The sequence below is a fragment of the Pipistrellus kuhlii genome, unplaced genomic scaffold (assembly GCF_014108245.1).
Source record: "Pipistrellus kuhlii isolate mPipKuh1 unplaced genomic scaffold, mPipKuh1.p scaffold_m20_p_18, whole genome shotgun sequence".
Lineage (NCBI taxonomy): Eukaryota > Metazoa > Chordata > Mammalia > Chiroptera > Vespertilionidae > Pipistrellus > Pipistrellus kuhlii.
This window is the reverse complement of record NW_023425493.1, coordinates 21268552-21294683: the sequence shown is the minus strand read 5'-3', so window position 1 is coordinate 21294683 and position 26132 is coordinate 21268552. Positions and strand designations below refer to the sequence as shown.

Below are 26132 nucleotides of genomic sequence, written 5' to 3'. Positions count from 1 at the left end.
TATGCTGAATGTTTTCACTTTTCCTCTTATGTTTTCCCCCTCCAAGATGGAAGAACTGAATTTCAATTTAGGGAGCAGCATCAACTGCATAGCATAAAACATCTTCTCAAATCATCTCATTCTTATGCACTGTTTTAGAAATTGTCCCACAGAGCAGAGGTAATTATTGGCTCTGTCAAACATGTCAAGGAAAACTGCCATTTTTAATTGGTGATCACAATCTTCTCATTCAGGTAACAAAAATATCCTATGCTAAGTGGATTTTGGTGTCTTTCTACTTTTCAGCTCTATGTCATCACATATCTTGTTTAATACCCATACTCAAAGAAAATAGATGTGCAAGGCCCTTGTCTGCCTTCTTTTAAGATTCCAGTATTTTAACTAATTAACAAAATCCACTTAAGTCCTGAGATATTAAGAATATACCTAATTGTACCAGCCTGCTTTAGGCATCTATGAAGTATTCAGCTTTGTTTTAGGACAAAGCTGGAGATACCAAGTTTAGTTTTGTTTGCTTTAAGGCATCTTATTTAGATTAGGAAAATTCACACTCCAGGCAAAATTTTAACAACCACATATGATTATTAAATGCTGTATAACTAATTCTAAAGAAGTTTAAGGAGGGGAGGGATCATTTGACCTAAGTCACCAGAAAAGACTTGCTTTAACAATACCTCTTTTATTGGTTTTAATGGTTCTTTCCATTTCTATTGTTATCTTCTTCACAAAGGCTTTTTTTCCTGAACTATTTTCGTAATTTCCTAAATAGTTTTATTTGCCAACCTTTTCCTTTTCTTTGTCCTCCCATTTAGTTTAACATATGCATCATTTTCAGGGGAACATTTTCCCCCTTAAGTATGTTTTTATTGATTTCAGAGAGGAAAGGAGAGATAGAAACATCAATGATGAGAGAGAATCATTGATCAGCTTCCCCATGCATGCCCCCTTCTGGGGATTGAGCCTGAGGAAATCGAATTTTGACCTCTTGGTTCATAAGTCAATATCAGCCACTGAGCTACACCCACCAGGCCAAATGAACATTCTTACCAGCACACTTTTGATCTTTCTTTTGCCCGATTTTAAAACATCAGTGACTTCTTATCAATACTGGGACAAGACCTTTAAAAAAATAATTCTAATGTCAAATATTCTGCCTTAGAAGCCCTATAAACTATTGAATCAGTAAAGATTTTTTAAGAGTTTTATGTTCTTTTCTATTCCAAATTGCTTCTCATATCCAGAATGGGGTGCAAACATCTGTTAAGACCATGTGCCTGATTGTAGTTTCAGAAAATATGGTCAATGAACTAGCAACTACCAAAATAGGTTCACACTTTCATTTGGCGGAGATCTAGATCTTCCACCGTCTGACTCCAGTATATCCTTCCCAGCCTGCTCTGCAGGTGCCTCACACCAGGGCACCCAGGTCCTCATCCAGACAAATATAGCTGCTTAGATAGTTGGGAGGCCCATGATTTTTAGCTTCATGCCTTTGCTCACAGCAGTTTCCTCTGCTTCCTTTATGGAACAAGAAAAGAAGTAAGCAATAATGAGCTGTTCCTCCATATCTTGCCCCTCTGTACCTTTTACAGGCCTACCCTACTGTTATACTCTACATAATTTACATTAAGAGTGTCCAACCTACACTGTGTGATATAAATGTGTTTGTTTTAATCTACACCTTGAACTTGATTAATATTTGCAGTACCCTGATATGGAAATACACAGTCTAGGGGTAGTTGGTTGCCTTTGGAAAGACCATAATCAGGAGATAACTACTGTAAATTTAACCTACTTATATTTAAGTCTGTACCAGAGGGTTTTCCAATTAGCATAAAGGATATTGTAATTTTAAATTGGATTGGCTAGAAATACTACCAAGCCCCTCTAGCCTTGCATAGATTGCAAGTAAGATTCTAACAAGCCAGGCAGTTTGACACCTGTAGAATGGCCCCTGAGAGCACCCAGGCCAAGCGAAGCTCCCCACCTCCCATAAAGGTGGTGGGAAGAAACCTAAGACTTCGCCTGCCTGCAGTCCTTGGAGGCTACTGATGCCTACTTAGAAAAACCCTGACACTTGTGAATAGTCAACAGCAAAAGCTCCCTCTAGATCCAGACAGTGCTTATGTGCAAGCTCCTCCTTTAAGTCTGTCCTAAATTTCCTGGTGGATTTGTGAAAACATTTTCTCTCAGCCAATGATAGCATGAGGCTTATATGTCTGTAATGACATTAATCAAATTTTATACTTTTTGTAAGTTTATTGATGAAAGGATTGTGTCATAGGTGTCTGTCCAGCCTAGCATCCGGCACAGTGCCTCATACACTGTTGATATTTGTTGAAATAATGAGCACATACATGTGTTTCCCAATCCTGTAAGGAACAGACCCTGCGTTGGGTCATGGGGACACTGGGAGCCATGTGTGGGTTCCCAGAATTCCATTGGTTCAATATTCACACTCTTAGGGAGTCAGTAGTAATCGTTCATAACTACATCGGCTCTAGTTGGCCATCGGTACGAAGATGCAGTAGTCTGCTGTCAATACCAGAGTAAAGGAGCATTATGTATGCCATGCCATCCTATTTTAGAAATTCCTACCTAAGTGTATTTCCCATTGCTGTTTGTGCCAGCTTTGGCTCTTAATGATAAAGACAGAAAAATCTTTAGGGAAAATTATTTTTCTTATATATCTTTCAGCCAAATCAGGGCAGTATATATAGCTTAGTGAGTAGATAAAGAAGGTTAAAATGACAACACAAGGCCAGGGAGAAAAATAAAAAAGGCATAAGTATAGCACATATTTTTTAAAAACAAAGCAAAATAAAACGATGTTAGTAAATGGTAGTGTTGTATAGTAGTTTGGAGCAAGGACTTTGGACCTTGTCTCGTAGATGGAATTTGCCTGCTGTGTGACTATGGACCCCTTAACCTAAGGGGTCAGTTTCCTCCTCTGTAAAGCGAGGAAGATAATAGCCCTACCTGCTTGATGTGAGGCTAATATACAATAATGTGTGTAGAGTACATAGCACTTCATGCCTGGCACACAGGAGGTGCTGATGTGTATGGCACATCAGTGCTCTGCAGTCAGAAGAATGCTAATTTCAGTCCTTCTGTCTGTGTTTACATTCTCCACCTCAAGTGGGTAATCTTCATGCCTCAGTCTTCCACAGTTGGTGATTATACCCTTCTGTGGAACTTACCACATTCGACCCCAAATTATAGAATAATTTGTAAGCCTCTTGAAAGCAAATACTATCTTCTTTGTCTTCCCCTTAGCATAGAGTACTTATGTAAGAGCCTGGCTCTTTGGTAACTGTTTGGGGAAATGTGAAGGACACACTGTAGGCTGATCTGTGAGGCTGGTCTCTGGCCCTACACCTTGGCCTGGGGCTCATGTACTACTCAGACCTCTGCAGCCTCCACAGTCACTTCTCTCCTCACTATGTTCCAGTTGGCTTTGAGCTCCACTGCATCCCCCTTTCCCATAGCCTGCTTCCTGGGCATGGGACCTATGCAGTCACACAGGTCCCCACACTTAAGTTTAATGCTCCAGCACCATCTGAAATCATCACTTGGAACCAGGGGTCTTGACTTTTTTGTAATGGTCCTGGCAAATCTTGTAGCCTGCCTTGCTCTTCCCCATCTCCTGACTTTGCTCCTCTGTCTTTACTTCTGCATCTCCTCTGAGTCTCAATGTGCTTTTCTCTTTCCTTCTAGTTGTAGAATTTCCATTCAGCCAGCCTTTCTGTGGTTCTGGATGATGTCCGTTTTGTCTTTTAGTTGTAGTTTTGAAGTTGTTGTGCAAGGCAACAGTTCAGGTGTTTACTTATGCCACCATCTTGGTTTCTCTGTAAATGAGTATTTATTTAAATTGTGTGATTATCTCTTTCTCCCCACTGGACTGTAAGCTCCTTGAGGGCTCAGACTGCATGGCTCCTGGATGGCCATGCTTGCTACATGGAAGAGGATAAAAACATATTTGTTTCATGGGCGTTTTGATTTTTAAAATGCAATGTAGGGATATTTGTCTTTCCATGTTAAAAAAGTTGATGTATAAAAATGGAGTGTAGTCACATGCGGGCTAATGCTTCTGCTGACTCCTTCTAACCAGTTTCACTACAGCCTTTAAAGGTAGGTAGACGAACAGAGCACAGTAAAGGACCCCCCTTCTCTTTCTTTCCTACCATTTATGCTTCTCAGATTTCTGTAGTAGTAAAGTTGAATCTCTTTAAAGACTCAGATTGTTTTATACAGCTATTGCTCAGCATATTAGTCTTGAATGAAATTTCCTATTGCATAAATGTCTGTAGCCTTCTCCTACCATGAGCATGAGATATGTATTTACTTTTGATCTAATTGCTAGGAGCAATTAGGGTAAAGTATTACTTCAGGTTTCTTAGCAAACCGTGGTGGAAAGCCAGCACCACTATAATGAACGGAGCACTTGATGGTGATAAAGAACAGAGTCCTACTTGGCTCCCCATCCTCTTTCTGTCCTGTCTCATTGTCTAGTTTTAAATAAGCTTGATTAGCTCGCTCTGAATGCATAGCTGTATCAGCTTTCTGTGGCCCAGTTTTGGGACTACATCTGGTTAATCTACTCCCTGGAATCAGACCAATGCAATTCAACATGTAACTAGATTTAGTGTATTATTTACTATCTCACAATCTTAATTTTTAGTACTTAGTAGTCATTCTACTTTTTGAACACTGTAATAAAAATTGTAAACCATACATTTCTAACCAAAGACTCTTTCTCTCTCTTGTGCAAAGAATCTGAGAAAAACAGATTTGAAAACCATAGGAGGAATGCTTGTGATCCCACTGCAACTGTTGCATGTGGGGGAAAGAGAACGCAGATTATCTGTACACACAGAAACATGAAGCAGTGGGGACAGAGAGAAATCCTAAAGAAGCATCAGAAACAATACCATAGAGAAGAAAGGGCATTCTCAGTGAAGTCATTGGCCTCAAAAACTGTTCCATCTAAGCAGGACTGAGTCCATAACGTAAGGTGATTTGCTTTAAGCTGTAAATCTCCTGGGTGCTTTAGGCCTCAATACCTGTTTTCACAAGGCTGGAAGAGGAGGAAAATATATCATTTCAATCTATCCCCTCTTAATACTGTATGGAATTTTAAGCAGGCTTCTCCCAGAGTTAAGTTCCCGGTGCAGCCACCCCATGGTCTGTGTGACCTTCTCCTTTTTCTAGCTTGCCCAGAAAATTCAGGGGGAGGGTGTTTATATTTTTCTGAACTCATACTTTCTGCTGGGTAATATGACATATCTTAGGTGTATTATCTCCGAGTCAAGTGTTAAAATAGCTCTCCATCATCTTGTTGTTGATTAGTTCATTGGTTTCAGTCAGCTACTAATGAGGCTTAGCAAGGGTCCTCGGGTTAAATCTGTGTGCTGGCTGGGTGACCGGCAGTGGAAGAGACAGGCAGGGACCATTGCAGTTAAGGCTTTACCTTTGGTGTCAGAAAGGCCTGTTGGACTAGTCATGACTGTGGTCCCTGTGCATGTTACTTTGCCTTTCTCAAAGTGCTCATGTTATGGAATGGGTATGGAAAACCCAGCTCAACTTTGTGAGGCAAAGGCAACATAAAATGGATTAAGTGTTGTTTCAGTGCTGTGGTGCATTATGTGCTCAATGAAAAAAGATGGTCATTTGTGTTACCTCCATTTTTAAAAAAGGAATTGAAGCTTCCAGTAGGAAATTTAAATGATATGCTTATAAAATTACAAAGCTAGTATCTGACAGAGCATGGTTTCCAATGCAAGCCTGTTTAACTCCCATGTCCTATATATAACCATTTTGAAGTTGTAAGTTTATTATCAGTTGAACTTTCAAGCAATTGTGAATATTCTTTAAGGACATTTTCTGAATTTAGCCAAATTGGAATTATTGGACAGGCAGAACATGGGTAGTTGGTGGAACAGGACCCCAAGTTAGGTAGACATCTAAAAGAATTGGTGTTTCTTACTCAACCTCCAGTGCACACTTGCATTAAATTTATTTAACTTAAGGAGAAAGATACCTACAGTACTCTTGGGATAATAGGTTGTTTCCATTGTAATAATTCTTGATGACTTTGTGTTCCTTCAATTACGCCTACATACTAAAGACATTTTTTAAATTTCTTTCTCTAATGAGAAAATTTTCAAACTCAGCATGACAGTCACTAAAATAGAATTAATTTTATCCTAGATTATAGTTTTAGAAACTGGAACTGTCCATTTTTTGTGTGTCATAAATAACAGGAGTTTCCTATCAGCTCTTCTGTGTCTTCCTCCTCTGCCCTTTCGCCACTTTCACTTTGTGCCAATCACAGGTGGATGCTCAATATCACCCCACAGCACAAGATAAATAAGCTTGGACAGTTTCCTAGCAACATATTGTTCTGGGAACTTGTTCTGTTTCCCTGAGCAAGCTGTAGCCAAACATGCTGGAATCTCAGCCAGATGGGAAAGGATTAGCTTATTGAGGGTGTTTAATGCATTTATTTTTTAAATTCACTTTGAAATGAACCTCTTAACATATAAGTAGCAAGGTTGATTTTTAAAAGGACACTCCTTTTCACATAAAGATAATCTCAGTAATAGTTTGAATATAAAAATAGGTAGTTTTAAGAGAAATTCTCTAGGAGCAAGCTTATCACATATACTTGCATCATCGGTAAGTGGATCCATTTCAGAACTGTATAGAAAATACTTCCTCTCAGGCCTAATGTGCAGCCTAGAACCCCTGGTACTGATATTCAGTTGCAAAAAATATTGAAATATCGATACTTCTGTCCAGTGCCAAATGCTTATTTATTTATTTTTTAAATCCTAAGATTCTGTGAGATTTTAGTCTTTTCCCAGATTTAAAAGATTAGACTACTTTATGTCTTTTAAAGATTACATAATTCTAGCAAGAAATAGATGAGCTGTTTATATGATTTCATATTATCTCATTCAGCACAGTGATTCTATATTCCTTTGTACTTTCAGTGATGAGCTTTATAGTCTTCTTTCTGTCTGTTAATAACTCCATTTCAAAAATGTCGCTTTTTTTGTTGTTGATATGTCATTTTCAACATGCTAGAAGCCATGAGTGAATTTTACTTAAATTAAAGTAGTTAGAATTAATAACACTGTTAAATACATTATCAAGAAAATGGGTATGGCTTATCAGCAGTATTGTAGAACAGAGATGGACAAACTACAGCCTGTTTTGTAAAAACAAAAACACACACACAAAAACCAAAAAAATGTTCGTTAAAACAGGGCCAAACTCATTTGTTTATGCATCACCTATGGCAGCTTTTGTGCAGTAACAACAGAGTGGAGTAGGTGTGACCTACACCGCAGGACCCACAAAGCCTACAGTATCACCATATGGACTTTCAGAGAGAGTGCAACTCTAGATTGCTTCCCTCTAACTTTGAGTTGGGCGAGTGCCATCAGAACGCCAGAGACTTGATTGGAACCTCAAGAGGTTCCTCAGAGAATGTTTACCTAAATCATTTCCTCATTTCACATGCTGTTCCTCTGACCTCCCCTCCCCCCGCAGGTATCGACCAAGAAGCTGAAGAAGTATGAGAAGGAATATCAGACAATGCGCGAGAGTCAGCTGCAGCAGGAGGACCCCATGGACAGATACAAGGTAGGGGAGACACAGCACCTACGGAGCAGGGCCCTCGTGACCCTTAGCAGCAGTTGTGGCAAGTTCAAGTCCTTCTGTTCCTTCCTGCTTCATTTAGCCACTCTGGCCATGTTAAATGTCCAGGGCTATTTTCATTTCAGCACACTTCCTGAGTAGCCCACCGTAATATTTCTTTTCTTTCAGTTTGTATATTTATAGGTAACGCCATCTGTTGCATTTATACTGGGAATCTGCCTAAGAAGCTGAGAGAAAGAGAGGGAAAAGGAAAGAAAGTGGCTCTCGACTACTTTCAAAAACGAGAGAAAAAGGAAAATGGCAAAGTACTGTTTTAGCTGTACACGGTCACATCCACAAAGACTTTTAGAAGGTGATCTGTTCCAAGACTGGCACGAAAATGTTTCAGACTCACCTGTGTCTGTAGCAAATGTGAAAAATACAAGCTTATTTGGAAGGACAAATAAAAACCACAAAGGTTGTATTGAACACAGTCATGGTGTTTGTTGCCACGTTTATTTCACAAATAAATTTATGAGTCACAGTGACATTTCACTACAGTATTCAGTTTCAGAATCAAAATGATTTCATCTGAACATCTTAGTTAAATAAGTGATAGTGTTGTTGTTGTTTTTGTAAATCAGGCTATTCACAAAAGATAGATTTCTTCATTGGTAATTAGCAATACTGTTCCCATGATGCAATGACTGATTTCAAACTTACTTTTTCCAACTGAAATAATATAACAGATGCATTGTTCCCTTTCTCTCCACATCAGTACATCAGGGTAAGAGAATATTGTATTTGTACAGTGAGCAATGTTACAATATCCTGCCAAAAAAAAAAAGCACTGGGTAGTATTATGAATTAAATCACTCAGGGTGGCATGGCTTCCACTTTTGGAACTAAGGTTGCCTTTATGTGGTCAGAGAGCTGGGCACGGGCATCTACAGTCACATGGTACATCGTTGCTAAGTTGAATAGCATGCGGTGTCCCTGGAGGGGCCCCTGTAGAAGGAGTATATAGATTTTGTAGTCAGATGTGAGTTTGAATCCTGGCTTTCCAAAATCAAAGGGCCAGGATGCGGAATGCAAATTGGGAGTTTTTAATCTCTATGCCATTGTTCATTGTGTTGGACTAACTATTGAGCCTCTTCCTCTCTGCAAAACATGCAGTGTACACATTGCCTGGAAGGACTGTTGAGAAGATGGGGAATGGCGTATTTTAAGACCCAGCACATGGTTGGTGTGCAATAAATGGTCGTGTTAGCCTTAATAGGCCTACTGCTCCCACTTACCCAAGTATAACTAGAGAAGCACCACCTTTTATGCATCAGTCTCTTGCAGATCTTCCTCATATGTCTCCCAGGCATTGCTAGCCAATAATCTAATATCAGCATGTTTTCCCTCTTGTTCATAGAACTGGCTGCAGAACTGATAGTGAAGTCCCACATACTGCTCTGGTAGGGAACTGCAGCATACAAGGTGCTCCTGGAGTGAGGTGTGAAGCTAGCCACCATCCCTCAGAATTAGCTCATGTAGCGCACTGCTTTAGAAGACCTAAAGTGGTAATTAGGAAACATTTCTGAGGATCCAACCTGAAACCCTCCTACTGCTTGCGTCAACCTAGTTTTCTTATTGCTGCCATGGTTATAAATAAAATCTGGGAAGAGTGCTTTAAAATAGACGATAGGGAAATGGAAGACTAAAATTGTATATTTAAAATCTGCCTGGGACTAAATTTGTTATTATTTTTAAAGTCTTTTTGTGTCCAAGCAGATACATACAAATAAGTAGTACAATGCATAATATTATTTAAGAAAATGCTTACCATACAGCACTGTCAATGTGTATAATTTTTATTGTGGGATCAAAATAGAATTAAACCTTTGTTTTTGTTTTGAAAACAAATATTGTTCTTTAGCTTGAGTATTGTGTCCTCCTGTGTACACATCAGGCCCCTTTTAGAACTGTTTGTTTTGTATCATTGGAATAGCTGGTCAATACATCTCCTAACAAATAGCTCAACCTTTAATAGTCTAGACCTTTGTATTGGCAATAGATATAATTGGTAAAATGATAGTCCTCAAATTACATTATATATTTTTTAAAAATATATTTTATTGATTTTTTTACAGAGAGGAAAGGAGAGGGATAGAGAGCTAGAAATGTCGATGAGAGAGAAACATTGACCAGTTGCCTCTGGCACACTCCCTACTGGGGATGTGCCCACAACCAAGGTACATGCCCTTGACTGTAATTGAACCTGGGACCTTTCAGTCTGCAGACCGACGCTCTACCACTGAGCCAAACCGGTTTCGGCAAATTACATTATATTTTTGAGGTGACAATTGACAACATAGTTTTCAATCAACAGATTTGTCTCACATTCAATTTCTAGTTTAAGAATCTAATTATAATAGTTTAATTATATTAGGATAGTCTTAGAAAATACCTTTTAGCATCTTCTAAATTTAATCCTATCAAGAATAATATCTAGGTCCTAGAAACATCATAAGTCATAGATCTTTTTTTTAAACATATTTTATTAATTTTTCACAGAGAGGAAGAGAGAGGAATAGAGAGAAACATCAATGAGAAAGAAACTTCAATCAGCTGCCTCTGTACACCCCCTATTGGGGATGTGCTGGCAACCAAGCCCTTTGACCAAAATCAAACCTGGGACCTTTCAGGCCACAGGCAGACGCTCTATTCACTGAGCCAAACCGATTTCGGCAAGTCATAGATCTTGACCTGGGAACCTAGACATGTAAATTCTTAAGAATAATTTGGGAAGATCTTTGAGGCTTTGAGTCAAAACTTATACCAGTGAACTAACAACCCCTTTTCCACTATTGGGATCCATACTGCTTACAATGCCGTTTTTTACCTCTGGTTTACTACATGCAAGAGAGTTAGGACTGTTGTGTCAATTAAAAAAAAAAGTTCAGATATGTCATGCAGTAAGGTATTTTAAGAGATGTTTCAGTTTGAAGCTATTTCTCTTGAGCATGGTGGTAGACCAAAGAACTATTGCAGTAAGTCGGAGGTGGGATTAGAGACTCAACAAAACAGACATAACTCTCAGCAGTCCAATTCTTGCTCTAACAGTCTAAATGTGTGTTTGAGTTTATTTTTTTAATTACTTTAAAATATATATTTTTAAATTTGATTTTAGGGAGGAAGGGAAAGAGATAGAAACATCAACATGAGAGAGGATACTGATTGGCTGACTCCTGCACGCCCCCTATGGGAGATCAAGCCCACGGTCCCAGCATGTACCTTGACCGGGAATCGAACCGTGACCTCCTGATTTATAGGTCAACACTCAACCACTGAGCCATGCTGGCTGGGCTCTTGGGGGTTATTTTTATACGCAAATATCTGCACTCTCAGGTTATTTCACTATTCTCACTGGTATCTAATATCTACTAACACTGAAATCTCAACTATAATGAAAGGGACAAAATGGTGTTAGTATAAATTTGAATTGTAGAACCCTACACACAATGAAAATGGTTTGGAATTAGTGGTGGTGGTGGCATGACTTTGTGAATACACTGAAACCACTGAAGAGTGTATTTTAAAAGGTGAATTATATCATATTTTGTGAATTTTATGTGAATTATATATCAAGAAAATTCAAGCAAAGTGTTCCAGGAGGATGGGTGCCTGGCCTACCATCTTTCTTTCATAAACCCTGATTCACATAGAGGTACCTGTGCAGAAGCCATGCTGTGGGAAGGAGACCTTAGAATGGAGCTAATTAATGACTATAGACTCTGTGTACCCATATTTATGGGAGAAAGGACAACAGAGAGTGTGGTTGGCTTTTGGAAATAGTTATGTCATAAAATAATATGCTTTGCATGAATAGTTATAGTCAAGGGGGTGGTTTTTAAGATAATTATGAAACAACGATAAACTTCAGAAGACTGCCACTCAATCTTTCTGAGTTTGGAAAACTTGCCATTGTTGGATGGTGGAGAAGACAAGCCCTTGACTTCTGAGGCTTCCTGAGCAGGTTAGCTAAGAAAGAGCTGGTGGCTCCTGATGATGCCGTCTGCTGATTGGTTATACTTAACATTGGGAGTTATTAAGAATTCCTAAATATATTTATTGATGATCTTCAGAATGAATTCTCCAAAACTTCTTTTAGTTTTCAGTAAGTTCTATTTTCTGTTGAAGTGGTATGACTAAGTTATGTGTCACACTCATGTATTTCTACATCCTTTGCAACTCATTTGCTTTGTTTTGCTTTTTAAAAATATGTATTTTTTTAATTGATTTTGGAGAGGAAGGGAGAGGAGGAGAGAGTGATAAAAACATCAATTATAAGAGAGAATCATTGATCGGCCACCTCCTGCATGCCCCCCACTGAGGGGTGAGCTGCAGCCTGGGCATGCGCCCCACCTGGGAATTGAACCCCTACCTCCTGGTTCATATGTCATTGCTCAACCACTGAACCAAGGTGGCCAGGACCATTTGCTTTTTTAAAATTTGATTTGTAAGCTAGAATAAAGCAGGGATTTGCAAACCATGGCCTGTGGGCCAGATATGACCCACTGCCTGTGTTTGTAAATAAAGTTTTATTGGAACACAGCCACATCCATTTGTTTGGTTATTGTTTCTTTTGCATGTAATGACAGAGTTGATTAGTGTCAAAGCCCATATGGCCTGCAAAGCTGAAAATATTTACTACCTGGTCATTTACATTAAGTTTGCTATCCCCAGTGCTATAATCTAAGATTTTATTTTAATGCTAAAAGAAATGCAGTCTGGTTTGCCAACTGCCCTTACTTATTACTGACAAATCTTGTTTTTAGTTTGACATTTCAAATTTTTAAATTTTTTACCAGCCAGATAAAATTGGATATGTTGGGTGAAGGAAGAGCCTAAAACAATTCTAAATATCAAGGTTTTCTTTCTAAAATCTTCATTTACAGACAATGTAGACATTTTAGCATTTTCTGTATAAGCATTTGTCTTTGAATGTCAAAAAAAACCTATAAAATTTGAATGTGATGATTATCACCTCTTTTGATAGAGGTATCCATAAGCAAAATAAGTGAGAACTGAGTGTGCTGTTGCTCATAAAATTGCACTGGATCTTTTAGGAAAACATTTTCTGCTGGCCCTTAAATGTCTTCAAAAACATGCCAAGAATTCATTACAGCAGCGGACAACACACCCCAAACACAGCTGGAGTTTATGAAGCTGCCTCCTTCTCCATCATTTTTTCCTTTAAGACTCAGTTTATTTTCTTTTGATTGCCAGCTCACATTTTTCTGTTTCTTCATCTTGGAAAAAATGATGTTCACCATCCCTTGTACTATTCCACCCAAACTTCAGTTCTCAGACTCGGAGGAGGGCTGGAACCCAGTGTTCTTTTGCATTTCCCTGCCCAGCAACGCCATTCTATTTATTTCCTGAAGATGAAGTATTTTGCAAGATTTCCAACCTTGTCGCCTAAGGAAATTCCCTCCACCCGGCTCTGATAACACAGCATAAACAACTTACACCGTAGTTGGTAATAGTTACACACAGCATTTTCATCGTCATGCAGACTGCAAATAGTTCCTGGAGAGGGAGGAGTTTCGTGACTCAGTCTTGGTCTTTCTGAGTTGTGACTTGCCCTCTGGCTGCCTCAAGTGCACTTTCTTCCATCGAATGCTCGCAGTCCCAGAGAGAACTTAAGAGTATGTGACACTCTTAAGGAAAAGCAGCAAATCTAAGCCAAAGAGCATTGACAAGTGTCTGTTCCTGTTCCTGCCATTCCCTAAATGTATTCGTAGGTGTGCAATTTCATTGGATCTTCTTTTTTTTTTTTTTTCCAATTGTCTTTGTACCTATGATTGAAAACAGTAGTTGGTCTATGGCTTTTGAGGAGGTAAGTTTTTAAAATTTATGTATGTGTGTAATAGCTGCGTCTGTCTCTCTGGAAAATGCAGTATCCTCCTCCCAAAAGTTGCTTACCGCACTCTCCCAGCTGTGCGTTCCTGTGTAGGAGAGGAGGGGACGGATGGGAAAGCTTGTTGTCCAGTTGTACGAGGTGGGGCATGTTCCAGACAGCGTGATGAGCGAGTGAGGGGTGATGGAGGCAGTGCCTCCCGGAGTCTGTGCTGTGAGGCCAGGGAAGCGATGTGCCTGTGCGGTCTGCAGGCTCTGAGCATTCGGCACATCTGCTTGGGCAAACGTAGGACACGTGACTGTCTCCGGACTGACTGAGGTGCCTGGGGCTGAGTTCAGCTCTCTCTCAGGTGGGCAGCCCTTGCTAATGTTTCCAAATGAGCCAATCAAGATTACTACCTTTCCCAAGCCCATTGAAAGGAAACTTTCTTCTCCGTTCTGGTGTGAAGGTGAACTCTGTCTTGAATCAGTTAGTTCCAAAGTGAGTTTGGCTCCTCGGGAAAGGCTGGAAAAGACAGCTAAGTGATGCAACCTCTTTAACCCTTGGTGAGTGCGGGCAAGCGCCTCTTCATGGGAAATGTCCATCTCAGAGGCCAGGAGGGTCATGCGTGGAGGAGGATACTGCATTTTCCCTCTGGCTTGCTTTCCCCACGTCTGTGAGTGCAGAGCCGGAGTGCACACTCCCCACTCTGCTGCTTGCTTCGCAGGCACTGGACTGAGCTTCCTGCTAAAGCAAACGCCAGGTGTGCCCTCGGCTGTTGTGCTTTTTAGGGACCCTCAGACACATGATTTCTCCCTAATAGCCCTCCACCCCTCAGATGTGTGTCTGTGAAGAAGCATTTGAGTTACCTCTGTCTTGGAATGAGAACTTAACCAGTCAGAATTTTAGCTCAGCTCATAACCCCTTTTGCATGTAATATAACCATCAGACGCAGCTCTGATCCATAGGAAGAGTATAACGACCTGTGCTTCTTGAATACTTTGAACAGTCCTTTTCCACTCACACCGTGTGACTTTACCTGGAGGTTATTTTAACTCGATTCTAAGCATGTCATGTAACCTGAAAAACTGGTAGCTGCAACATTTTCTCTTATGCCAGATAAGTGTGATGTAAACAACTAGGAGAGATTTTTGTACCTCGGAGTCCTGCAAGTACAATTTCAGTAGAAATAGGACTTTAACTCAGGAATAGATAATGTAGTAGTAATCTTACCAGGGTCCCTTTGGAAAGGATTTATCAAGAAATGAGAAAAATGCCTTCTGCATTGTGAAATACGTTGAGGAAACTGTGCTGGTGTTTGCTAGCCTGTTCCTGGCAAGAAGGGCATTTATGAGAGAGGTTTCTGAATCTCTTTTTAAATCTGAGTTTTTGACAAGTATGTAAGTTGTTTCCACAAATAGGGGCAGTAGTTAGATATATTGGAGTGAAAGATGCACGCTCCAGGCCTTGCTGGAATTTGGATCGTTTCCCCAAAGACTGAAAGATTCAGCTGCACAGGCCCTGGCTTCTCCATTATTTCAGTCTCCATGTAATTGTGCTTCTGTGAGAGGGCAGAGTGTCTGTGGGTGGAGGGGTCAGATAGATTTATTTGGATGAGGACAACTTGCCCCTATACATAAAAACGCTGTCTCTTCAGGAATAAACAAAGGGCTTCTGGCCAGACAGCAAGCACTTTTGAGAGTTACATTGAATTTCAGTCACAAAGGAGATCCAGTGCGGCTTCATGCAGAACATGAGTATCTAGCAAGAATGGACTTAAAAAAATTTCTTCTTTTGACATTTTTATCATTTCCAGTGAATTGAAATTCTAAATTGCTTTTTATTTTTTAAACAACCTCTTAAACCTTTAAAATACATATTCTATATCCATTGTGGAAAACTTAGAAAACTTTAAATATCACAAAGACAACAGTAAAAATAATCCACTATCCATGGTTGATATCTTTTATGCTGTTGTAAAAATGGGATTTTTCCATTTACTAAGCTCTTTTTCTTCAAGAAAGCACAAGCATTTCTTCTGTTATTAGATATTTTTCATTTCTATTTTAATACTGCATGGAATCCATGAAATTATTTAGAAATAGCTAAGCGATTTGGGGTTTTAAGATCTTTTTCAGTAGGTGTCTTTTTAAAAAATGTTTTAGCATTCCCCGATTACCCAAGCCTACCTTCCCCAGAAGAGAGGACAGGGAGGAACCCTGTTGGCTGGTTAGAGTCAAGCACTGGTTTGGCCTTGAGCTTTTCTGCCGGCCTGTTTCTGAATCCACTGCCTCCAGCTGCAGGCATTGCCTGTACCATGTTTCTTAGCCCTTCTTTGAAAAAACTAAAAGAAAAAAAGAAATTATGTTTTCTTCTTTCCATATAACAAACCCTAGGTTGTCCTATAGAAGACAAAATTCGCCACAAACACACACTCACACGTACACAGAGTATGCCATGACGAAATCTCGTTCAGGACATAGATTTATCTCCTGGTTGTGCAACACTGCTTTGTCTGAGTTTTTGCCACCCTTGCAGAAGGCTCTGCTAGGAGTGTAAATGTGAAAAACAGGAAGGTGTCATCACATTGAAATCTTTTCTGTCAGCTCTCTGGAGTCTCCTGTAATTGCAAACAATAACAGAAAAAAAGCACTTTTGATACTTTGGAATGGAAAGCACCACATTGCTATTCTGATGGGAATGTACACAATTCATAATGGCTAGTTTAGGGGAGACCTCGATTCCTAACAATGTGACTTGGTTCTCTCATCATATAACTTTGATTCAGATTTTTTTTCCCCCCCAGGGAGTTCAAGGGGGAAAAATAGCTCAGTAATGTATTTTACCCGGAATCCTTTAATCTGAAATTTAAAAAACAACAACAAAGCAAACGTAAGGACAATTGTTCTTATAACACAAAAATTGGTGTTCAGAAAAGTAAACATGTTTTTACCCAAAGAGTGAAAATGTCATATAGCAAAGTCACGAACCCAAGCATCCTGACCCCTGATATTGGAAAAACAACATGAAGCCCTTCCTAGTGGTTTCCCCCTATTCCGTCTGGCCCTACTATGTCTTGTGGTTTCCCCCGAGGCCAGGGAGGGTTATTATGCATGTTTCCAACAAAGAACTGCCTGTGTGTGCATTCTAGGCCTGTGGAAACCTCACGGATTGGGGGTACGCGTGGAAATTTTGCTTTTTTGTAGCACATTTTTAATAATGAAGTCCTGCCTGGGGGTTTAGGGGCAGGGGTAAGTTCACGGGGTAGAGTGCCGCCTCCGCACCGCTCGCTTAACTCACCGTTTGTTTCCCAGACAGCTGTCCTGCCCTCCTGTGCCACTGCGCCTTCTCCTCTACACCTTCAAGTTCACTAGTCGTTGCTGCTTGTTTTTTCCTCACCACCCATCTGTTTGCTGCTGGTACCTCAGGCACTAACACCCCCCTCTGGTTGTTGCTTATCTTCTGCAGAGGGAGAACCGGAGATTACAGGAGGCCAGCATGAGGCTGGAACAAGAGAATGATGACCTCGCCCATGAACTTGTAACCAGCAAGATTGCTCTGCGGAATGACTTGGATCAGGTACACTCATCATTCAGTAGGAAGAAATAAGACTGTGGCTACCTCCTCAAGGGCAAGGACCCAGTTGCTCTCACCACAGTCCCGCCCAGGCTCCCTCTGTACTTGCCAGGGAGGCAGCTGCTTGGTGGATGCATGGTTGGGTGTAGGGGAGAGGGGACTGCGTGTGCTGATTGGAGCAGGCGGGAAACGCCAGCCCTGGAGAAGGATTTGGGTTGCTTCTAAGCAGCATGTGTGACCCACTCTTTTATAACTCAGCACTCCCGTGTCTCTTCTCTGCACCTGTAATTTCCTAAGGCAAGGGGCCTGCCAGCATAGTCACCTGAGAGCCTCCGCCACCAGGAATGCTCATCTACAGCAAATGTAAAGGATTTATGTGACGTATGCACATTAAGATACACATATTGTAAGGTCAACGAGCCTCTTAGTGGCTAAGCGCCCACACTGCCTGTGTGTGTGTGTGTGTGTGTGTGTGTGTGTGTGTGTGAGTGTGTGAGTGTGTGTGAATCCTAGCATTGCCATTTCCTAACCATGTGACCCAGGCAGTTCTTACCCTATGGATAGGTAGAAAAAGGCTGCCTCGTGGAATGATGTGAGAATAAAGCAAGGGAAAGCAGTTCAGTAGTCTGTGTGGAATAAACTTCAGCTGTTGCTAGGAAGACATTACATGGTTTAACTTCCTTTGTTCTTTCCAACAGTACTGACAGCTTTAGGACTTCTGTTTTCTATTGCTGGAGTTTTCAAAAAGAGTTGGCAACGTGGAAGGAATCTTTTGTAGATCTAAAGTTATCACTCTATTTTCTGACTTTAAAAAAGTCAACATTCCCAGCCCTGGCCAGGTAGCTCAATTGGTTAGAGTGTGGTTCCAGTACGCCAAGGCTGTGGTTCGATCCCCAGGCAGGGCATATACAAGAGGCAACCAATGCAGGCATAAATAAGTGGAACAACAAATTGATGTTTCTCTCCCTTTCTTTTCCTTCCTCTCTCCCTCCCTTCTTCCCTCCTTCCTTCCCTCCCTCCCTCCCTTCTCTTTCTCAATTCAATTAAAAGAAATATTTTTAAGTGAACATTCCCAACAAATACTGTGGATCAGAAAAACTGAGACTTAGAAGAGACATTATTGTGCTCTAACTATGCATTGGCACTGTTTAAAATACAAATCCATGAGTAATATAAATCTGATGGAATTAAGGTTGAAAGAATTTTAGCAATGTTTAAAAAATGGTTTATGCCACAACTTCATTTCCCCATGTACACAGTTGATTTTGCAGCTCACAAGTTTTAACCACAGTAAGGTGGGAGAAAAACAAAAAGGAAAGGAAAGGAAACAGTGCTACTGGGAAGGAAACAGTACTAACGGGGAGAGGTGGAAGCTGAAGGAGTTAGCACCAACAGAGATAGGAACTATTATAAAACAAAGACTGTGCTGCTCAGAATGCCGGATACGGAAGGTAGCAAAGCAGCCCAGTCGGGGTGGGAGAGAGGTGGCCCCTTTAACCGCAGACCTCACGCAGCTAGCCTGTTTGTAAGGTGTTGGTATGAAAAGTCTGTGACTAAGAGAGTCAGAACCCCAGAAGGAAGAGGCGTCTCCAGTGGCTGAGGGCCGCACCCCACCGTACCGCAGCCGTTACAGTTTTGCATTAATAAGACTAGAGTGGTGAGTTAGTGCTGTGATGAAATTCTTGGTTCCCTGTTAGCTTTCAAAATGGCCCTAACTCATAACCGATTCTGTCATTTTGAATCTTTTATCCAATAATAGCTTTCTTGAGATGGTGAACTAAATGAAAAATGTTTTAAGCAGTTGGCCTCAGTGGGCGTTCCGTGAAATAAGCTAGAGCTGTAAATTGAAAGTTGTGTGGGTAGTTTTTTTGGTAAGCCTTTAGAAGTTTTAAAAAATAATGAAATGAAATACTTACTGACTACCTACTAGGTAGCAAGCACTATATTAGTGATTTCTAAGCATTATCTCATTTAATGTTCCTAATGACTTTATTATTTTAATCTCCCATTTTATAAATGAAGAAACTGACATATTTACAGATGTCCCCCCCAAAATGTATACACGTTTTAACAGCTGACAAATCAATTTTGAAAATGAGATGTATTTTAATAAACACTGCCTTTATAATTATTTAAAGTGTATGTGTATACACATTTTGGGGGGACACCCTATATATGTATCAGAGATTTGGTCAAAAATATACATACAAGGCTATTTACTGCAGTGTTACTTATAAGAATAAAAAATAGAAGTAATGTATATGTCCAATAGAAGGGGAGAACAGAAGTATATTTGTCTAATGTCTTTTCTAAATAGATTTTTAAAACAATGGGAAGATAATGATATAGTATATGTATTTTTAAAGTAAATTTCTTTTTTTTAAGGATAATTTTTAAAAATACATATATAAATATTATTGATTTCAGAAAGGAAGGGGAAGACAGAGAAACATCAGTGATGAGAGAGAATCATTGATCTGCTGCCTCCTGCACAACCCCCTCTGGGGGTCGGCTCCACAACCCAGGCATGTGCCCTTGATTGGAATCGAGCCTGGGACCCTTCAGTTCACAGGCTGAGGCTCTATCCATTGATCCAAACCAGCTAGGGCAGTAAATTAATGTCTGTGTAATGTTTGTATCTATCTGAATTGTAAGGATAAGGCTGGCATAGGGCCATCCTTAAGGGGAGGCTAGAATATTCCTGGACAGGAAAAAAGCCCACAAAGAAATGCATTAAAATGTTACTACTATGCCGAAACCGGTTTGACTCAGTGGATAGAGCGTTGGTTTGTGGACTGAAAGGTCCCGGTTCGATTCCAGTCAAGGGCATGTACCTTGGTTGTGGGCACATCCCCAGTAGGGGGTGTGCAAGAGGCAGCTGGTTGATGACTCTCTCATCGATGTTTCTAACTATCTCTCTCTCTTCCTCTCTGTAAAAAATCAATAAAATATATATATATTTTTAAAGTAGCAATTTCCTTGTTAAAAAAAAATGTTACTACTAGATATCTCTGGGTGATAAGAGTAAATCTAATTTTTATACTTTTCTTTATACCTATATTTTAAAATTACTAATCTTTTATAAGAAGACCTTAAATTATTTAACCACCCTTGGTTAGATAACAATATACATTATAACTTTTTAATAACCAGAAAAAAGATATTTAAATTTTTACTTTAAAATGTTTTAAATACAAAAATATATTATTTTAAAATATATTGTTTAAAGAAAAATATATTATCTACAAATAAAAATCATCATAAAATTAATTATGTAAAAGTTTTTCAAGAAAATCCATTTTGAAGATCAGTCTGGAAGGATGCTCCATGGGTACTCCAGAAATAACTGAGTGCTGAGCACCTAGGAGCTCCTGTAAATGCTGACGCAACCCCTGAAGAAACTTCACTCCCTCATCTATTCCTTCTCACTCTTATTTCCTCCCTTCACACCTCTGTTTCTCTTCTTTTAAAAGAATTAGACCTGGCCCCTGCCTTTTGAAGCTTGCTATCTGGATGGAAGAATAAAATTTGCTATTTCATGGCTATCTCCTCCTGATGCTGCAGTTTCTGCCGAGCAGGGCTTATCGCCTACCAAAAAGCTGTCCCCACAGGATAGGTGACCCACCCAGCAGCTTCAAGGAAGGGCCCTCTCCTGCCAGTCTGCCCCCCCGAGTTGGCCTAGTACTTTTCCATTCCCAGTGGGTCAAGATCAGATCTCTTCATTGAAATGGCAAAACATTAAACAAGCATGAAAGAAGATTGTATTAGAAATAATACATAAAGCAAACAAACACTAGTGATGTAATTAGGAACTTTAAAAAAATAAATTACTCCTAACCCTTGTCATGTTCGCGTGGGCTTCAGCTTCTTGGGTACGAAGGTTCTCAGTGTTTCTCTCTGACACAGCTTCTCTTTTGAGAACTCACTCTCCCTCAACCCCTTCAGTAAGGGCTTCTCAGCGATTAGAAAGTTTGGAAACGTGAACAGATACATCTCCGGTTCTGTTTCTGCTGCCCCCGGCTCTCAGGCCCTCCCTGTCCTTTCCTGGTCCCGGGGAACACAGGAGACAGACCGCCAGGACTTTCCCACAAAAGTGCCTAGGGCCCTCCTAACCACATCGTGTTTCCTGTTAGACCAGAAACATGTACTAAGTGGCAGATTCTTTTGTTTTATTTGAAACAACTGGCTAGTTCTTTGAGAAACCATCTCTGAAAGCTCCTCATCCCGATGGTAGAGCCTTTTGATAAGGTGATGGGAGGATTTTTTTTTTTAATATATTTTATTGATTTTTGTACAGAGAGGAAGGGAGAGAGATAGAGAGTTAGAAACATAGATGAGAGAGAGAGTCATCGACCAGCTGCCTCTTGCACATCCCCCACTGGGGATGTGCCCACAACCGAGGTACATGTCCCTGACCGGAATCGAATCCAGGACCTTTCAGTCCCCAAGCTGACGCTCTATCCATTGAGCCAAACCGGTCTTGGCTGATGGGAGGATTTGTGATTAAATCGCAAACTGCAGTGTTTCTCTCACATTCAAGTCACGGAAGCCTAACACAGGAGAAACTTCAGATGAAGCCTCCTGGGAAACTCTGGCTCCTCCCACATGGGGCCCACAGAAATTTCTGCAGATGTCAGATCTGAAAGCAGTAGAAATCCAGTGAGCTTCTTTACCTTGGCCTAGTGAAGAATGTGCAGCAGAAAATGTGAAATAAAAATAGGAGGCCCTCATCATAAATATTTAGTTGTTTATTAACAATTTCCTCTGGAAAGTGGCTTTCTTTTCTTTTATTATAGACATTTCCAGAACTGCATTTTTGAGGTCTACCTCTATTTTTAAGATGCTCTCCCTATGTAGATTTCCGCCCTAAAATCTAATGTATGAGTGTCCTTAAAATGGACTTTTCCACCTTAAGTACCTGACACTTTCAAGTTATCTGTAAACAGAGCTATGACCTCTGAGGTACGGGTCATGACAAACGTCAGACAGTGAGAACAGAGAAGCTGGATGTGGTTTCCCTGCCAGCACCCAGCAGACTGTGCTGGCCTGGCCATCTGGACACGCGGCAGATTCGGCGAAACAGGCAGGAGGCCACCTGGCCAGTGTTCACAGATACTTGGATAACATTTTGCTGCTGTCTGCCAGGGACAGCTTTTTCAAATAGCTTTCATCCTCTGCGTCAGTGGTTTTCTCTGCCGAACGCGTCCTGTGGCTCTCTGCCACCTCCACTCCACACAGTCTGCTGCTGTAGTGATGTTCAGAGAGCCACATCCACTTATTCGCCAAATACTACTCCTCTCTCCCTGTCCTGGGCTTGCTTCCGGGGCTGAAGTGATACACAGAGAAATGTGGTTCCTGCCTCCCACAGCTTAAAGTCTAGTGGGCAAGGCAAGTAAATGACACATGGAGTTTATCATTACAGACTGTGTGTGCTAAGTGCTGTCAAAGGAAGTATGGCAGAGTTAAAGAAACAGGAGCTAATTTAGATGGGGGTTGGAGGGCATGGCTCAGACATGATTCCCTGCACATTCGAACTTGAAGCTGAGATCTAAGGGGTAAGAGCCTTAGAGTGTAAAATAGGCACATTTTTAACTGAGTGAAACCAACGGTTAATTTGGTCCCTGTCTCTGAGTTAAGACCAGAGTATTTTTCTGAGCTTTTCTTGGCCATCCTAGAAATATGGTCTTTTCTGTTTAGATTACTTCACTTTTCTTCATGGATCTCTCTGTTATTTATTGATTAGTTGATTTTATTTTGAGAGAGAGAGAGAGGTTTGCTGGTTCCATTTATTAGTGTATTCACTGGTTGGTTCTTGTATGTGCTCTCACTGGAGATCAAACTTGCAACCTTGGCATATCAGGATGATGCTCTCACTAACAGATACCCGATCAGTGTTCTATAATTAGGTTTTAGGTCTTAATTTCTCCCTGCTATACTCACTGTCCTATGTGAATACCCTGGTGGGCTTAGCCAATCTTTGAATTTTTCTCACCTATTTTTGGTCCATGGACCAGCCTCTCCCTTGCTCACCTTCTCCGAACCCACCCATAGGAACTCCTGGTTAGAAACCTCCCTAAAGGCTTCACCCTCTTCATCCAACCATTTCCACAGCATCAAAGTGAGTGCAGTTGTGACATCTGAAATGTGTAAGGAGCATTTAGAAAGAGCATGGGCTCTGATGCCAGTCCAGTCTGAATTCGGATCATGGCTCTGATTGTAGATGTGTACCCCAGTCGGGTTATTTGATCTCTGCAAACCTCACTTCCATTACCTGTAAGATAATCATTGTTGTGAGGGTTAGAGATAATGCATGCCAAAGGCCTGGTATGTCAATGGCATTCAGGAAAGCAGCCATCCCAGGGTTACGGAGAAACAAGAAGAATGGCTTGTGGTGATGTTGGAACAGGAAGTGCTAGAGTTGGAGACATAAATACACTCCCTTCACCGTCTCTGTCTTTATGACTGTGACACGCTCTGATTTGCAGGCAGAAGACAAGGCAGACGTGTTGAATAAGGAGCTCCTGTTGACCAAGCAGAGGCTGGTGGAGACCGAGGAAGAGAAGAGGAAGCAGGAGGAAGAGACAGCTCAGGTAACAGGCGCAGGCGGGCTTTCCTTTACTCAGGTATGTTACCCAGGTATGCAGAGATGCTTCATACTTCAGACAAGAAATCATCTTATTCTAAATCAAGGGTGACGTCGGAGCAGTCCCTGTGAGTGGCATCGAGCCTCGACATTCCCTTTGCAGGTGTTAGAAGAGGAGGCAGTGTTTCTCCCCTCGAGCAACCTTTAGGAATTTGCCTTTCCTGAGCTGTCTAGCCAGCGTGTTCACTTTTCTCTAATTTTAGTACTTGGGATTATGATCCAAAAGCTTTGACAAATCAGCAAATTTCGTGTGGGATCTCAAGGTAATTGACTTCTCTGGGGTAATTTATGAGGATTGTGAAGCTCAAAACCCACAGAATCCTGGGAGGGGATTCCACATCCCTCCTGGGGGGATCGGAACGTCTTCCGAATCCTCTGGCTTGAGGTCCTCCAGTGCATCCACCTAGACCATGCCGGGCACTACCAGAATTTCAGAAATGAGCTCACACAAAAGAGACAGAGAACAGACACCCACCTTGGCCAGTCAGGCTCTCCAAGATGGGGGTCCCTCGGGGGTCTTGGGGATCCTGGATGAGTTCCCAAATGTTATGCCCAGATTTCAAGATCCCCAAGGACCACCAGGGAGCTAAGTCTGATGCAAAAGCAAAGAGCCTTTATTCAAGCTCAAGCCCGGTCTCTCCGCCTCTACTGACGCAGCGGCAGGATGCAAAGAGCCCCGAGCTCTGAAAGTATAGCCTTTTTATAGGGCTTAGGGTTGGGTGGTGGGGTGATGCTCGGATCACTGAGTTAGCTGGTTCCAATTGGTGGGGTGAGGGCCAGGGTCCAGTTACACTCGGGTTACTGACCTCTGCATTTCTATTGGCTGATTTAAGGGTGGGTTGGGTAAAAGACATATTCTGTGGTTTTTCTTGGAAAGGGGTCATGTCGGGGACATAGTTACACAAGATGGAGAGGACACAGTACAAAACGGAGTCAGTCCTGCTCTGCCCTTGAAAGAAGGCCTATGTGCTGAGAAGGGGCCATGAGACCATATCTCAAGGCCTGCCCTGGTGTCGGCACTGATAACTCTAGCTGGGGCATATAGTCCACGGCCTCTCTGGAAGCATGCTCAAAAATTCTCACTCTCCTACACAGGAGTGGACACTTGCAGCTTCCCTGGAAGAGCAGGCTGTTTCCCTCTCTCCGTCCAGCCATGCTGATTAACTCATTCATTCTAATCTTTTGTTCCGAGACATCAAAAATACTAAATATCAAGTAGGACACAAAGCCTTGCAAAGACCTACATCCAAGCAGAGAAAGTTCCAAGGAAGTTACTAGTGAAGGATTGTATCATTTAGCACCTTTTAAGGTTTATAAAAGTGTTCTGTGATTTTTATTGTATGCATTTATTATTATTTTGGGAAATGAAAAAATGACTTTGGCCTATTTTGGACATTTTTAAAAAATATATATTTTATTGATATTTCACAGAGAGGAGGAAGGGAGAGAGATAGAGAGCTAGAAACGTCGATGAGAGAGAAACATCGACCAGCTGCCCCCTGCACACCCACTACTGGGGATGTGCCCACAACCAACGTACATGCCCTTGACCGGAATCGAACCTGGGACCTTTCAGTCCACAGACCGACGCTCTACCACTGAGCCAAACCGGCTTCGGCAGGACATTTTTTTTTTTTTTTTAATGTACTTGAGAAATTTTAGGGCCTGATTATCCAGTTTAATATAGGCCTTTTGATGGGTATTGTTTTTCCTTCCTTTTGAGGGCTCACTTTAGTACCTCAGGTAAAGGTGATGCTTTTGGCAAGTGAACTTTATCTGTGCTTCTTCCCTGTTTTAATCATTATTGTACCCTCATGAGATTTGTTAATGGAAACTGTGGCTCAGAGAATTAAGTGTCAAAACCTCACAGCCATCCAAGTCTGTCCTGAGGTCCATGGGCCCTGTGATAAGAGGGAGAAAGGCAATGGCATATGTCCTTACATTATGTAAAATAGAGAATAATTTAATAATCAAGTTTGAATCAGAATAACCTACAAAATGCTTTTAGAATTTTAGAATGTAGCAAATATGAAGAAATTCAGAAATCTCCTAATGATATGAGCCCAATTTTAAATTACACTAATGAATTTCATGTACAGATTAATTATTAAATACATGATCAGAATAAATGAATTCTGTATCACAGCATCCCAAAGCTTTTGCTTGCTTGTTTAGTCAACAACTTGGAAGTCCTGATTTCTTCCCCCTACATCTGGTGGCACCTGAGCCTTTTTATTATCTTCACCTTCCCCATACCCAGAATTCTAGAGCTGCTGGATTACAAAAATAGCTGGTTTTAAGTTTAGCATTCATAATTCAGTATTTCTTTGATTGTAACAGGCACCTCCTTTATCCATCACTTTAGCTCCTTCTGAAGTC

At 40.9% G+C, this 26132-nt stretch overlaps 1 protein-coding gene across 11 annotated transcripts in view; it reads left to right on the top strand.

The window, feature by feature from the left end:
- Window positions 1–26132, top strand: part of RABGAP1L (RAB GTPase activating protein 1 like) — a 372936-nt gene that overhangs the window by 334485 nt on the left and 12319 nt on the right. For 7 of the 11 annotated variants that reach the window (XM_045583198.1, XM_036442308.2, XM_045583196.1 and 4 more), the window contains 3 exons: window positions 7558–7650; window positions 17003–17113; window positions 23596–23700. In XM_045583198.1, coding sequence (XP_045439154.1) covers window positions 7558–7650; window positions 17003–17113; window positions 23596–23700 — 309 coding nt within the window. Of the gene's footprint in view, window positions 1–7557; window positions 7651–7833; window positions 8138–12604; window positions 13535–17002; window positions 17114–23595; window positions 23701–26132 lie in introns of those variants that run through there. The other 4 variants (XM_036442309.2, XM_045583199.1, XM_036442313.2 and 1 more) reach the window with 2 other exon arrangements.